At 61.0% G+C, this 15544-nt stretch overlaps 1 protein-coding gene across 2 annotated transcripts; it reads left to right on the top strand.

Moving 5' to 3' along the window:
- The first annotated feature begins 1463 nt into the window (after nt 1-1463).
- SORT1 (sortilin 1) lies at nt 1464-15410 on the top strand. 2 transcript variants are annotated; one of them, XM_054087852.1, is made up of 20 exons: nt 1464-1620; nt 5069-5128; nt 5425-5498; nt 5612-5714; nt 5828-5992; nt 7029-7102; nt 7294-7343; nt 7549-7676; nt 7784-7928; nt 8250-8405; nt 8576-8682; nt 8948-9050; nt 10124-10292; nt 10398-10588; nt 11197-11386; nt 11475-11591; nt 12095-12203; nt 12451-12557; nt 14077-14200; nt 14294-15410. In XM_054087852.1, exons 1-20 carry the CDS (start codon nt 1471-1473, stop codon nt 14306-14308), a joined length of 2337 nt encoding a protein of 778 aa, XP_053943827.1. In that variant the 5' UTR covers nt 1464-1470; the 3' UTR covers nt 14309-15410. The 2 variants fall into 2 exon arrangements, with proteins under 2 accessions (XP_053943827.1, XP_053943826.1); XM_054087851.1 differs by having other exon boundaries at nt 7546-7676; nt 14294-15409.
- The last annotated feature ends 134 nt before the right edge of the window (nt 15411-15544 follow it).

The raw sequence follows: 15544 nt of genomic DNA on the forward strand, positions 1-15544 counted from the left end.
GCTTTGTATCATCTCAAAGCTCTGTGGTGTTCCCTCCTCCTTTGGGAAGGAGCCTGATGGATGTCCCAGCTGGAGTAAACCACCCCGTTCCACGGAGAGCCGGACTGTTCCAGGAGGCAGTGCTCCTTCCAGGCTTGTTTGTCTCCCAAGAAACACAAAAAGCTAATTCTTCCCAATGCTGTGCTCGGGCAGAAAATGGTCCTTTATGCCCTGCCCTCATCACATGGTTCGTTGGTGGCAACATCACGCCAGCGGCCTCTTGGCGAGTGAAAATCGAGGCTTTGTGTTCCTTATCTGATCCCTCTTGGCAAGGGAGAAGCTTGGGCTCTTTCCAGAGGGATGGCAGGCGAATGGCGAAGGGATGAGGGGAGTGAACCCCCCCTTGGTGCTTGATTCCTGCCCCGTTGCTGTCGGTCACACAGCAAAGTTGTTAATAGCCTCTTTTTGGGGGGGGAGGAGGGGGAGAGAAGGTGGAAGGATGACACAGCAGTACAATGAGCATTTCCTTCTTGCACAGGAGGAAAGAGAGCCTGGAGGGTGAGCGGGACCCCATTGAGGCTGGTACTGGGATGAGGAGAGGGGTGAAAACCCCACTGTGGAGCTGAGACACCGGGGCAGAGAGCTTGGGGTCCCCTTTCCCACCCCCCCCCCGTCCTGAGCTGGGACGGTGGGCACAGACAGGACCTTTTGGGGTCCTTTCCTTTTGAGGAACACAAACAGGACCTTTTGGGGTCCTTCTTGGGGGTTCCGCAGCCTGTGCTCCAGCCGATGGGCAAGGGTATGACTCTGCCTGTCTGCCCTGTCCCAGAGGGGGCGACACTGCTGTCCCCTGTCCCCCTCCCCAGCCCGGGACACACACACACTGCTGTCCCCTGTCCCCCTCCCCAGCCCGGGACACACACACACTGCTGTCCCCTGTCCCCCTCCCCAGCCCGGGACACACACACACTGCTGTCCCCTGTCCCCCTCCCCAGCCCGGGGACACAAACACACACTGCTATCCCCTGTCCCCCTCCCCAGCCCGGGACACACACACACACACACACCGCTGTCCCCCTGTCCCCCTCCCCAGCCCGGGGGGGAACATACACACTGCTGTCCCCCTCCCCCGCAGCCTCAGCCCCGGGGTCCCCGCGCACGTGGCCGCCCTCACTTTGTGAATGGGCCGGGGTGGGCTCGGCGCGCCCCCGGCTCCCCGTCGCCTGAGCCAATCAGAAAATCTCTCCTAGCCACCAATCAGAGCGCTGTCGCTAGGCAGATTAGAGCCGGGGTCAAACGGGACAGGGCGGGCTCGCACGCGCGGTGCAGCAGCCCTCAGCCAATCACAGCGGGAGGGGGGTGGGGACTTGCCGGGAAGGGGCGTGGCCTGAGTGGATCGGCGCGTCCCTCGGCCAATGGCGGCGCGGGGGCGCGCGCGGGGCGGGGCCGGGCGATGGGGGCGGGGGGCGGGCGCGGCGCGGCGGAGGCGCCATGGGGGCGCGCGGGGCGGCGGCGGCGGCGCTGGCGGTGGCGGTGGGGCTGGCGGCGGCGCTGCAGGGGCCCCCGGGGCCGGCGGCGGGCGGCGAGGCGTGCGGAGGGCTGCGGGGGGACCGCGCCGTCCTCGGCAACAACACTCATCAGGTGAGCGCGGGCACGGACGGACGGACGGACACACCGCCCCGGCCGGGACAGACGGACGGACGGACGGACAGACACACCGCCCCGGCCGGGACGGACAGACAGACAGACACACCCCACCCCGTCCGGGACAGATGGACAGAGACACACACCGCCCCAGCCAGGACAGACCGACAGACACCTCCCCAGCTAGGACAGACGGACAGACAGACACACTGCCCCGGCCGGGATGGACAGACCGACACAGACACGCACCGCCCCGGCCGGGACAGACGGACAGACAGACACTGCCCCAGCCAGGACAGGTGGACAGACGGACAGACACACACCTCTCCGGCCAGGACAGGCGGACAGACGGACAGACACACACCTCCCCGGCCAGGACAGGCGGACAGACAGACAGACACACACCTCCCCGGCCAGGACAGACAGACAGACAGACACACACCTCCCCGGCCAGGACAGGCAGACAGACGGACAGACACACATCTCCCCAGCCAGGACAGGCGGACAGACAGACAGACACACACCTCCCCGGCCGGGACAGGTGGACAGACGGACACACACACCCCTACCCGGCCGGGACAGACAGACAGACACACACCACCCCAGCCAGGACAGACGGACACACACACCCCTCCCCGGCCGGGACAGGCGGACAGACAGAAGCAGCCTGAGAGGCAGTGGGGTGAGGAGAGTCCAGGGGCACTGTGCACCCTCCGCACCCCCACCCTGGCAAGGACAGGCAGACAGACAGACAAATGCTGTTCAGGACAGTTGGGCAGACAGACAGACAAACACACACCCCCCGCCCCAACTGGCACCCTGTGGGCTGGCTGGATGGACAGATGGACACGCACTTCCCTGCCCCAGTCGTTTGCGGGCAGGTGGTTTCTTGGGGGGTGGGGCCAGACAGACAGACAGACACCCACAACCCCCTACATCCCATGGGATGGATGGACGGACAGACAGACATCCCCACTGCATCCCATGGGACAGACAGACGTCCCCTTCTGCTTCTTCTGGGATGGATGGACAGACAGACATCGTCTTCCTTGGATCCCCTGGGACAGATGGACAGACATCCCCCTCCCCACATTCCCTAGGATGGACAGGCAGACCCTGTGCCCACTGGGTGGGGACTGATGGACGTTCCCCTAAGAGAGACAGACAGACAGACAGAGGCACCTGCCACAGTGGGATGGGAGCAGCGACTGACAGATGGACAGACAGACACCGGCCTGACCGCGGCCCCTGCCCCCCCCCGGCAGGGAGGAGACCCCCCAGTTCTCCCAGACAGACGGTGGACGGGGTGACAGCACAGACAGATGGACACAGCACGCCCGGGATCCCGACCTTGGAGTGGGTTGAACGTTAACCCAGGGCTGGTGCTGCTGGCGGTGGGATCCGTGTGGGATCCGTGCCGGATCCATATTGGGATCCATGCTGGATCTGTGCTGGATCCGTGCCGGGCCCTGGTGGCCCCTGGCTCTGCATGGCCGGTTGCCACTGGGTGACTTTGCCAGCCCGGTTTGGCCGCTCCTGTCGCTGCTCGGTGCCAGTTCCCTTCCCCTTTGGGGAAAGGTTTGGGGGGGTCTCAGAGCTGACCCAGCCCTGTTTGGGGGTCTCAGAGCTGACCCAGCCCGGTTTGGGGGTCTCAGATCTGACCCAGCCCGGTTTAGGGGGTCTCAGAGCTGACCCAGCCCGGTTTAGGGGGTCTCAGAGCTGTCCCAGCCCGGGTTGGGGGATATCTGAAATCTGACCCAGCCCGGTTTGGGGGGTATCAGAGCTGACCCTGCCAGGTTTGGGGGGGATCTGAGATCTGACCCAGCCCGGTTTGGGGGGGGTCTCAGAGCTGACCCAGCTCAGTTTGGGGGTCTCAGAGCTGACCCAGCCCTGTTTGGGTGGGGTCTCAGATCTGACCCAGCCCGGTTTGGGTGGGATCTCAGAGCTGACCCAGCCCGGTTTGGGGGGTGTCTCAGAGCTGACCCAGCCCGGTTTGGGGGTCTCAGAGCTGACCCAGCGCGGTTTGGGGGTTCTCAGAGCTGACCCAGCTCAGTTTGGGGGTCTCAGAGCTGACCCAGCCCTGTTTGGGGGGTGTCAGAGCTGACCCAGCCCGGTTTGGGTGGGGTCTCAGATCTGACCCAGCCCGGTTTGGGTGGGATCTCAGAGCTGACCCAGCCCGGTTTGGGGGGTGTCTCAGAGCTGACCCAGCCCGGTTTGGGGGGTGTCTCAGAGCTGACCCAGCCCGGTTTGGGGGTTCTCAGAGCTGACCCAGCTCAGTTTGGGGGTCTCAGAGCTGACCCAGCTTGGTTTGGGGGGGGTCTCAGAGCTGACCCAGCCCGGTTTGGGGGGGTCTCAGAGCTGACCCAGCCCGGTTTGGGGGGTCTCAGAGCTGACCCAGCCCGGTTTGGGGGGTCTCAGAGCTGACCCAGTGCGGTTTGGGGGGGTCTCAGAGCTGACCCAGCCCGGTTTGGGGGGTCTCAGAGCTGACCCAGCCCGGTTTGGGGGGGGTCTCAGAGCTGACCCAGCACAGTTTGGGGGTTCTCAGAGCTGACCCAGCGCGGTTTGGGGGTTCTCAGAGCTGACCCAGCGCAGTTTGGGGGATCTCAGAGCTGACCCAGCCCGGTTTGGGGGTTCTCAGAGCTGACCCAGCCTGGTTTGGGGTTTCAGAGCTGACCCAGCGCGGTTTGGGGGTCTCAGAGCTGACCCAGCCTGTTTTAGGGGTTCTCAGAGCTGACCCAGCCCGGTTTGTGGGGGTCTCAGGGCTGACCCAGACAGGTTTTGGGGGGTCTCAGAGCTGACTCAGCCCAGTTTGGGGGGGTCTCAGAGCTGACCCAGCCCGGTTTGGGGGGTCGCAGAGCTGACCCAGCGCGGTTTGGGGGTCTCAGAGCTGACCCAGCCCGGTTTGGGGGGTCTCAGAGCTGACACTGCCCGTTTTGGGGGGGGTCTCAGAGCTGACCCAGCCCGGTTTGGGGGGGGTCTCAGAGCTGACCCAGCCCGGTTTGGGGGGGTCTCTGAACTGACCCTGCCAGGTTTTGGGGGTCTCAGAGCTGACCCAGCCCGGTTTGGGGTTCTCAGAGCTGACCCAGCCCAGTTTGGGGGGTCTCTGAGCTGACACTGCCTGGTTTGGGGGGTCTCAGAGCTGACCCAGCCCGGTTTGGGGGGGGTCTCAGAGCTGACCCAGCCCGGTTTGGGGGGTCTCAGAGCTGACCCAGCCCGGTTTGGGGGGGGTCTCAGAGCTGACCCAGCCCGGTTTGGGGGGGTCTCTGAACTGACCCTGCCAGGTTTTGGGGGTCTCAGAGCTGACCCAGCCCGGTTTGGGGTTCTCAGAGCTGACCCAGCCCAGTTTGGGGGGTCTCTGAGCTGACTCAGCCCTGTTTGGGGGGGTCTCAGAGCTGACCCAGCCTGATTTGGGGGGTCCTGTGTCACCTCTGTCTGTCCCTCGCAGTGCGTCTTCGATGATCTCAGCGGATCTGTGTCCCTCTCCTGGGTGGGCGACAGCACCGGGGTGAGTTCTGGGGGGCTCGGGGGGGGAGAATGCCCTATCGGGGGGATGAGGGCGCACCGCTGGGGAAAGGGGGTGCTGGGAAAGGGGGGAGCAGGGGAAGGGACATTTGGGAAGTGGGCACTGGGGAGAGGAGGGGGCTGGGGAGGGGGGAAGGAGGCTGGAAGAGGGTCTGGAAGGTGCTGGGGAGAGGGGGACACTGGGGAGGGGGTGCTGGGGAGAGGGGGTCCCTTCTCCCAGGCTGGGGGGGGCTGTGTCGCTCCAGGTGCCCCACTGTGACCCCTCCTTTCCCTCCGTAGGTCATCCTGGTGCTGACGACGTTCCAGGTGCCGCTGGTGATCATGAGCTTTGGGCAGTCCAAACTCTACCGCAGGTGAGCCCTCTCTTCTCTCTGGATGTGGGACCCCCTGGTGGGTACTGGGGAGCCCCCCCCCCCCGCCTTACACGTCCCGTCCCCCCCCTACTGCTGCGATTCCTCCCTTCCAGCGAGGACTATGGGAAGACCTTCAAGGACATCACCAGCCTCATCAACAACACCTTCATCCGCACCGAGTTTGGCATGGCCATCGGCCCCGAGAACTCGGGCAAGGTGGGACGGGTGGAGCTACCAGCCAGCCCCCCTCTCTGTGCCCAGCAGCCCCCCCAGTTTGGGGGTCGCAGGGGTCTTTATTGAAGCTGACCTCCCTCCTTCCCTGCCCCCAGGTCATCCTGACGGGCGACGTCTCTGGAGGCAGCCGAGGTGGCAGGATCTTCCGCTCGTCCGATTTCGCCAAGAACTTTGTCCAGACGGATTTACCCTTCCACCCGTTGGTGCAGATCACCTACCACCCCCAGAACTCTGACCTCCTGCTCGCCCTCAGCACCGAGGTGAGGCCCAGGAGAGCAGGATGAGACCTTGGCTGGCGATGGTGGAGCCTCTCGGTAGTGCTACCCCACGGATCAGCTGGATTGGGGCTGTGTGTCCTGGGCTCTCCATGCCTGGAGAATGTGTGTGGCACCAGGATGCAGGGGGACATGGTTGGAGGCAGTGTGGATTTGCTTGAGGGTAGGGAGGATCTACAGAGGGATCTGGACAGGCTGGATCCATGGCTGAGACCAACGGTATGGAGTTCAACCAGGCCAAGTGCCAGATCCTGTGTTTGAGACACAAGAACCCCATGCAGATCTGGGTTTGGGGAAGCTGGAAAGCTGCCTGGAGAAAAAGGACCTGGAAGTGTTCGTCAGCAGCAGCTGGACATGAGCCAGCAGTGGCCCAGGTGTCCACGAAGGCCAATGGCATCCTGGCTTGGATCAGCCATGGGGTGGCCAACAGGAGCAGGGAAGGGATCGACCCCTGGTGAGGCCACAGCTCGAATCCTGGGTTCAGTTCTGAGCCCCTCACTCCAAGAAGGACATTGAGGGGTTGGAGCTCATCCAGGGAAGGGGAATGGAGCTGGGAAGGGTCTGGAGAACAAGTTTTAGAAGGAGCAGCTGAGGGACCTGGGGTTGTTTATCCTGGAGAAGACAAGGCTGAGGGGAGACCTCATCACTGTTTACAACTGTGAAAGGAGGTTGTGGTGGGGTGGGTTTTGGTCTCTTCTCCCAAGTGACAGGTGATAGGAGAGAGGGAATGGCCTCGGGCTGCACCAGGGCAGGTTCAGATTGGACATCAGGAAAAGTGTCTTCCCCGAAAGGGTTCTCAGGCACTGACAGACACTGTCCAGGGAGGTGGTGGAGTCCCCATCCCTGGAGGGGTTGAATAGATGGCTGGATGAGGTCCTCGAGGGTCTGGTTTAGCGGTGCACAGGTACAGTTGGACTCAATAATCTCAAAGGCCATTTCCAACCTAGTGATTCTATGATTTGCAGCCCCAAAATTGGGGGCGGAGGACGGTTGGTCATAAACAACCTCTGGGCTCTTACAGAACGGCCTCTGGATCTCCAAAGATTTTGGGGAGAACTGGAAAGAGATCCACAAAGCTGTCTGCCTGGCGAAGTGGTGAGTGGCCACCTACTTGGAACAGGGGGCAGATAATTTGGGGCGAGCAGGTGATTTGCAGCCTGAGCAGGCAGGGTGAGATCCCAGCCAAACCCCTTGGAGCGATGGGATGAATGTGCGGGTGGTGGCATCCTGAACAACCGTGTCCTACCTGCTTTTGGGTGTGTCCCCCCATCCTTTCTCTTTCCTAGGGGTGCGAATGACGTCATCTTCTTCACCACCTACCTGAACAACTCCTGCAGTAAGTTCTTCATCTTGAATCGTGGCTCCATCACTTGGGAGGGTTGTGGGAAGCTCCCAGCTGGGAATACCCAGAGCTGGGACACTGGAGCTGGATGTATTGGGATGTATTGGGACTGAAAGGGACACACATGGCTCCAGCGACGGCTGACGAAGCTGGAGTCAGCTCCGGGCTCGTTAATCCACTGTCCCTTCTTCTTAAGAAGCTGATCTGGGGTTACTGGAGCTAAAGAAAACCTCCGACTTCGGCAAAGCCTTCAAGGTCATTGGCACCAAGATTTATTCCTTCGGACTGGGAGGACGCTTTCTTTTCGCCTCCGTCATGACAGAGAAGGTCTGTGTTCCCTTCCCTGGTGGCGCATCCCTTCCTGCAGCTCTCCCCTGTGTCTCCTCCCTCTCCCTGCGAGGAAGATGAAGGATGACGATGCTTTGGTTCCCCAGGGTACCACGAGACGCATTCACGTCTCCCTCGACCAAGGCGAGACCTGGAACATGGCCCAACTCCCTTCCGTCGGCCATGAACAGTTTTACTCCATCCTTGCTGCTAACGACGACCTGGTGTTCATGCATGTGGACGAGCCGGGCGGTGAGTGGGACCAGGGTGGGGCTGGAGACAACTGGAAAAGTCTCTGCAGCCGGCACGCCAGCTCCTCACCTAAGCACGGGGCTCCCCACACAGCGGTAGCTCTGCTGTGCCTTGGAGGAAGGACTTTCTCATTAAGGCGTTGCTAATTAGAGGCTGCTTGCTCCAATTTGCGGTGTACAGAGACTGTTTGGTAGCACTTGGAGGGTTTTGGCTCTTCCTGAGCACGCTGGGGGTTTTGTTGGTGCTGGTGCTGGGCTGTGGTGGCCCCGTGGGAGCAGCCCTGCACCCCTCCTCACTGCTGTCCCTGTGTTCCCCTCGCAGACACAGGGTTTGGCACCATCTACACCTCCGATGACCGCGGCATTGTCTACTCCAAGTCTTTGGAGCGGCATCTCTACACCACCACTGGAGGGGAGACTGATTTCACCAACGTCACCTCGTTACGGGGTATCTACATCACCAGCGTCCTCTCTGAAGGTGTGCGGCTGTGTGTCCATCCCCCTACCCTGAAACTGGGGTCATGATTCCCTAGGGATGAGTTCTGGGTCCTGGAAACGGCTGGAGGGGAGCGTGAGCCCCGTGCAGAGGTATAAGGACATACTGGACCTCCTCCTGACCCCATTGACTCCTCTTTCTCCTCCCACCAGACAACTCCATCCAGTCCGTGATCACCTTTGACCGTGGTGGAGAGTGGGTACCGCTGAGGAAACCCAAAAACACCACTTGTGACTCCACGGCCAAGAGCAAGGAAGAGGTGGGTCTGTCCGCGGGGGTTCCCAGTGCTGTTTCCCTGGATGTCTTCTGTCTTGTCTCTGCCAAGGGGGTGCCTGGGGGTGAGCTCTGCAGCCCCTGCCAGAGAGGCTGAGGCGTGAGACCAGCCATGCATAGGCTGTGGGCCCTGAAGAGGCTGGAGGGGCCCGAGATGCTCCCCAGCACCCACTGGGAGTTGATGGGTGAATTCCCCCCTCCTTTCCTGTTCCCCACGGGCTCCTGAACGGGTTCTCCTCTTGTGCTTGCAGTGCAGCCTCCACATCCACGCCTCCTACAGCATCTCCCAGAAGCTGAACGTCCCCATGGCTCCGCTCTCCGAGCCCAACGCTGTCGGCATCGTCATCGCCCACGGTATTGAGCCACTGGGGAAGGTGGTGGGGACAGAGCCCGAGTTTTATAGAATCCCAGAATCATTGAGGTTGGAAAAGACCTTTAAGAGCACCGAGTCCAACTGTAAACCTCGCGCTGCCAACTCGACCACTGAACCTTGTCCCTTAGCACCACACCTTCATGGCTTTTCAATCCCTCCAGAGATGGAGACTCCACCACTGCCCTGGGCAGCCACTGCCAGTGCTTGACAACCCTTTTCGGTGAAGATATTTTTCCCAATATCCAGTCTAATCCTGCCCTGGTGTAACTTGAGGCCATTTCCTCTCATCCCATCACCTGTCACTTGGGAGAAGGGACCAAAACCCGCCTGGCTCCTTTCTGGAGCTGCAGAGAGCGATGAGGTCTCCCCTCAGCCTCCTCTTCTCCAGACTAAACAGCCCCAACTCCCTCATCTGCTCCCAGAACCCCTGTGCTCCTGACCCTTCCCCAACTCTTTTCTCCTTCTCCGGATGCACTCCAACCCCTCAATGTCCTTCTTGGAGTGAGGGGCCCAAAACTGAACCCAGGATTCAAGGCGCAACCTCACCTTGAGCACAAGGGTTGATTCCTTCCCTGCTCCTGGTGGCCACCCCATGGCTGATCCAAGCCAGGATGCTGTTGGCCACCTTGGCCACCTGGGCTACTGCTGGCTCATGTTCAGCCACTGTCAACCAGCACCCCCAGGTCCTTTTCCACTGGGTGGCATCCAGCTGCTCTGCCCCAAGCCTGGAGCTGCACGGAGGTGTTGTGGCTCAAGCGCAGGACCTGACGCTGAGCCTGGTTGAACCCCATCCCACTGGCCTCGGCCACCCCTCGGGCAGATCGATGGTTTTATGGGTAAACTTGATAATCTTAAAGGTCTTTTTGAACCTCAACGATCCCGTGAGCGCTCCCACCCAACTCGGTGTCATCTCCAAATGGTCTGAAGGTACACAGATCCCACATCCAGACCATAAAGAGATTAAACCGAATTGGCCCCAACACGGAGCGCTGGGGACACTGCTTGCGGCTGGATTTTTGTGTCACCTCTACACTGACGCTATTCTGCATCCCAGGGAGTGTCGGGGGGGCCATCTCGGTGATGAGCCCTGATGTCTACATCTCGGACGACGGGGGCTACACGTGGGCGCGGATGCTGGAGGGGCCGCACCACTACGCCATCCTGGACTCGGGTGGTCTCATCGTCGCCATTGAGCACACCATCCAACCTGTCAACGTCATCGAGTATGTGCACACTTCCCTTGCGGTTCTCGGGGGGGGCCCCAAAGCTAAAGGGGGGCAGAGGGTGATGGAGGCAGCCCTGGTGCTGATTGACCCCTCGCGTGTCAGGTTCTCGACGGACGAAGGGCAGTGCTGGTACAAGTACACTTTCTCCAAGGAGCCCATCTTCTTCACGGGTCTGGCGTCGGAGCCGGGTGCGCGCTCCATGAACGTCAGCATCTGGGGCTTCCGCGGGAGCTTTCTCTCCCGCAAGTGGGTTTCCTACACCATCGACTTCAGCGAGCTGCTCAGCAGGACCTGTGAGTGCTGCGGGGCTGGGCTGGGGACATCCAGGGACATCCAGGTCTAGGGACAGCCAGGACTGGGCTGGGGACAGCAAGGGGTGGGGACAGGGGCAGCTGGGACTGGTCTGGGGACAACAAGAGGTGGGGACAGGGGACAGTCGGGGCTCAGGGCAACTGGGACTGGTCTGGGGACAACAAGGAGTGGGGACAGGGGCAGCTGGGACTGGTCTGGGGACAACAAGATGTGGGGACAGGGGACAGCCGGGGCTCAGGACAACAAGGGGCTGGGGACAGCAAGGACTGGTCTGGGGATAATAAGGGCTGAGCTGGAAACCAGAGCTGGGGACAGCTGGAACTGGGCTGGGGACAGCTGGAACTGGACTGGGGACAGCTGGAACTGGGCTGGGGTCGCTTCCCCCTAAGCCCTTGGTGCGGGTGCTGTTTGCTGAGTCTCTCTCAGGGACTGTGACCCTTCGTCCTCACCATGGGGACAATGTGACAGGGTTGGCATTTCCACACTCTGCTTGTGGTGGTGCTGGGCTGCTCCTGCCGAGCACCGTGGTGGGGCTGTGCTGTCCCCAGTGTCCCCTCCCGGCTGTCCCACTGAGCTCTACCCCTTGCAGGTGAGGACAAGGACTATACCATCTGGCTGGCGCACTCCAGCGATCCCAGCGACCCCAGCGACGGCTGCATACTGGGATACAAGGAGCAGTACCGGCGTCTCCGCAAGTCCTCAGTGTGCCAGAACGGCCGGGACTACGTGGTGACCAAGCAGCCGTCCGTCTGTCCCTGCACACTGGAGGATTTCCTCTGGTAGCCTCCATCCTCCCATCTCCCACCTTCTCCTCCCATTCCTTTGGCCTGGGCCAGTTGTCATGTCCTTTTCCCTTTCTTCCTGCAGTGATTTTGGATACTACCGCCCAGAGAACCAGTCGGTGTGTGTGGAGCAGCCGGAGCTGAAGGGACACGACCTGGAATTCTGCCTCTATGGCAGACAGGAGCTGCTCAAGACCAGCGGGTAAAGCTTGGCCAGCGTCCACGCTGGAGCCAGGGCCAAGGAGGAACAGGATGGAATCCCCACATCCTCAAGAATCCTTCATCCTGCACTGAGTGGGGACAGGTTCTGCCCTGTCACCTTGGGCTGGGGCTGATCATGGAATCATGGAATGGTTTGGGTCAGAGGAACCTCAAAGCCCATCCAGTTCCACCTCATGCCATGGGCAGGGACACCTCCCACTGGATCAGGGGCTCCAAGCCCCATCCAACCTGGCCTGGAACCCCTCCAGGGATGGTGCAGCCACCACTGCTCTGGGCAGCCTGGGCCAGGGCCTCCCCACCCTCACAGGAAAACATTTCTTCCTAAAATCTCATCTCAACCTCTCCTCTTCCAGCTGAAGACAGTTCCCCCTTGTCCTGTCCGTGCACTCCCTGACCAAGAGCCCCTCCCCAGCTTTCCTGTAGGTCCCTGGGAAGCAGTTGTGGGAGCTGTGGGGTCACCAGGCATCACCTCCCCTTCTCCAGGTATCGGAAAATCCCTGGAGACAAGTGTTCAGGAGGGGAGAACCCAAGCCGGAAGGAGACAGACATGAAGAAGAAATGCACCAGCAACTTCCTCAACCCCAGCCAGCTGGTAGGTGACGGTGACAGCAGCTGGATGTGGTGACAGCAGCCGGACACGATGATGCCATCTCCTGCCAGTAACCCTGGAGCAAATGAACTTGTATTGGGCAGGACGGTCCTGCTGGAATCTGCCTGGGGCCTCTTTCCTGCCTGAATCTGCGCTGGGTGCTGCGGGGACCTCATGGCTTTTGTCCCCTGGGGTGCTCGGTGAGTTTTGGGGGCTCCTCAGCTCCAGACACTTCCTCCTCTCCCCACAGACAGCATCTGCCAGCTCCACCCCCATCATCCTGGCTGTGGTTGCCGTGCTGCTCGTCACCGCCGTGGCCGGAGTCCTCATCGTCAAGAAATACGTCTGTGGGGGCAGGTGAGGAGCGGGAGCTGTGGCTGAAGATCATCCCCACCACAGGGCAGGGATGATGCTGTCCATGACTGATGCAAAACTGCGGGGAGCTCTTGAGGGCAAAGAGGTCCTGTAGAGGATCTGGGCAAACTGGAGAGCTGGGAAGCCACCAGCCTCGTGGGGGTTAACCAGGGCAAGAGGTGGGTTTTGCACCTGGGATGCGGTGACCCTGGATGGGCAGGGAGGCTGCGGAGAGAGGCTGGAGAGCTGCCCTGCGGAAAGGGATCTGTGATTCTGCTTGATGGCAAGTTGACCATGAGCCAACAGTGCCCTGGTAGCCAAAAGGATAATCATGTCCTGGATGCTTCCAGCACGGCATCACCAGCCGGGCAACAGAGGGATTGTTCCAGTGCTCCACCACCCTCTATGTGAGGAATATTTTCCTACTATCCAACCTAAACTCCCCCTGGTGCATCTTCCTGCCATTCCCTCGGGTCCTGTCGTTGGGGTTGTCCCACTCTGCTCTGCACTGGGGCGGCTCCACCTCGAGCACGGGGGGCAGTTTTGAGTGCCACAGGAGAAAAAGGATCTAAAGCTACTGGAGAGCGTTCAGAGGAGGGAATGGAGTTGGGGAAAGGTTTAGGGGGGAAGTGGGTGAGGAGTGGATGAAGTCACTGGGTCTGTCCAGCCTGGAGAAGAGGAGGCTGAGAGGAGACCTCAGCTTCCTCACACGGGGAGGAGGAGCAGGGTATGAGCTCTTCTCTCTGGTAACCAACGATAGGACCTGAGGGAATGGCAGGAAGATGCCAGGGGAGAGTTAGGTTGGACATTAGGAGAAGGCTCTTCACACAGAGGGTGGTGGAACCCTGGAACAGCTCCCCAGGGAAGCAGTTATGGCGCTGAGCCTGACAATATTCCAGAAGCATTTGGCCAACGCCCTGAGCCCATTGTCTGAATGTTTGGGTTGTCCTGTGCAGGGACAGGAGTTGGTCTCAGTGATCCTTGGGATTCCCTTCCAACTCCTGTCAAGGAGGCTGAGGGGAGACCTCATCACTGTCTACAACTGCTCGAAAGTAGGTTGTGGAGAGGTGGGCGTTGGTCCCTTCTCCCAAGTGACAGGCGACAGGAGAGAGGCAATGGCCTCGGGCTGCACCAGGGCAGGTTCAGATTGGACATCAGGAAAAATGTCTTCACCGAAATGTTTCTCAGGCACTGACAGACACTGTCCAGGGAGGTGGTGGAGTCCCCATCCCTGGAGGGGTTGAATAGATGGCTGGATGAAATGCTCAGGGATCTGGGTTCGAAGTGGACAGGTACGCTTGGAGTTGATGAACTCCGAGGTCTTTTCCAACCCAACGATTCTATGAGTTAATGATTCTGTGCTTCCAGGCTTCTTGGCAAACTCCGCTCCCTGGGCTGCCCTGGTGGGCTGCGTGTCCCGTTGCTGCCGTCACCCGGGCTGAGTGGGTCTGGGGGCAGAGGGAGCTTTGCTAGAGGTGAGGGCAGCGCAGTGATGTCCCCCCTCCCTCTCTGTTCCCACCAGGTTCCTGGTCCATCGCTATTCCGTCCTCCGGCAGCACGCGGAGGCCAATGGCGTCGAGGGGATGGAGGCGCTGGACTCTGCCCCCCCGGCCACCAAAGTGGGATACCACGATGACTCTGACGAGGTGAGCACGGGGGTCCTGTGTCCCCCCCATGGGGACAACCGCCCCGCTGCCCCTTCTGAGGATACCGAGGGTGACAGTCCCGTCTCTCCTCAGGACCTCCTGGAGTAGCAGAACAGCAGCGCCGAGGCGGGGGACACCGCCACGCCGGGGACACCGCCACCTCCACCGCGCAGACGGGGCCCCCCCTGCGCCCAGAGGGCTGCGCCCCCAAACCCGCTGCCTGCTCAGCCCCTTTGCTGCTGGCAGGGGACACACACGCAGAGGTTTAACTTAACTCCGCTTTAATATTTCCTTCCAGCGCAGGGAGCGTATGTAGGTGGTGGCTTTTAGGGTCTTTTATTTGGTTTATTTTTTTCCCCTTTTCTGGGCTCTTTTATTTAAAGGAGAGGATGGGGGGAGCCCCGAGGGGTCACTGCTGCTGGGGGGGCTCAGGGGGCAGCGACCAGACTCCCTGCAGCTCCCGTCTCCGCTTTCCTTCTCCAAAGCCCCCCTATTCCCCCTAGGCTGGGGGATCCCCATGGCCCTGGGATTCCAGCTTGGCTCTGCTCCCCCTCCTTTCCCCCGGGCTGGCCTTGGCCAAGGGAATGCAGCAATAATGAATTAAAGCTTGAAGCTTTTTAACGAGGGGCTGAGGGGGGGGCTCAGCCCTGACCCTGCCTCAACCGGCAGCAGTGTGGGCAAGACGGGGGGGTGGTGAGAGCAGCCCCCCCAGAGTGGGTTGCCCCCCTCCACCGCCCCCGGGTTTTGGTCCCAGCACTGTTATGGTGTCCTTACACTGGATCTCCCCTTTATTTCGGGGGGTGGGCTGCAGCCCCCAGCTCTCAGCTGAGGTGCAGGGGCTTTAGGGGACCCCTCCTCCATCCAGCTGGGTTTGGGGGGTGCAGGGAGATGGGGGGGAGGTGCAGAATGACATCCCCCCCCCACACACCCCATGGCTATCGAGCCATGCTGTCGCTACACGTGGCCTCCGCTCTTGCTCCCAGGGGCTCTGCAAAGCCTGCTGCCCCCCCTCCCCGGCACGGACACCCCCACACCGGCCCTGAATGCCGGCAGGATCGGGGCCGGGGGGGTGCACAGCCGCAGCACCTCTTGCATGTGCTTCAGTGTCCCCATGGGGTTCACGTCGGGATGGGGACAGGGATGCAGTGTAACCCCCCCCCAACTAAAAGCCATAGCCCTGTGCCCACCCCCCTCACCCCGGCTCCTTCCCCCGCACCCCCCCCTTGGCTTGACGAGGTGGGGCGCAGAGTCCTGTAAATAAACCTGGATGTGTAATGACTTTGTACTGGTATTTTTCTGTATATTTGCAATATTTGGGTTCTTAGAAATAAAGCCAAAATGGAC

This window comes from Cuculus canorus, chromosome 24 (assembly GCF_017976375.1).
Source record: "Cuculus canorus isolate bCucCan1 chromosome 24, bCucCan1.pri, whole genome shotgun sequence".
NCBI lineage: Eukaryota > Metazoa > Chordata > Aves > Cuculiformes > Cuculidae > Cuculus > Cuculus canorus.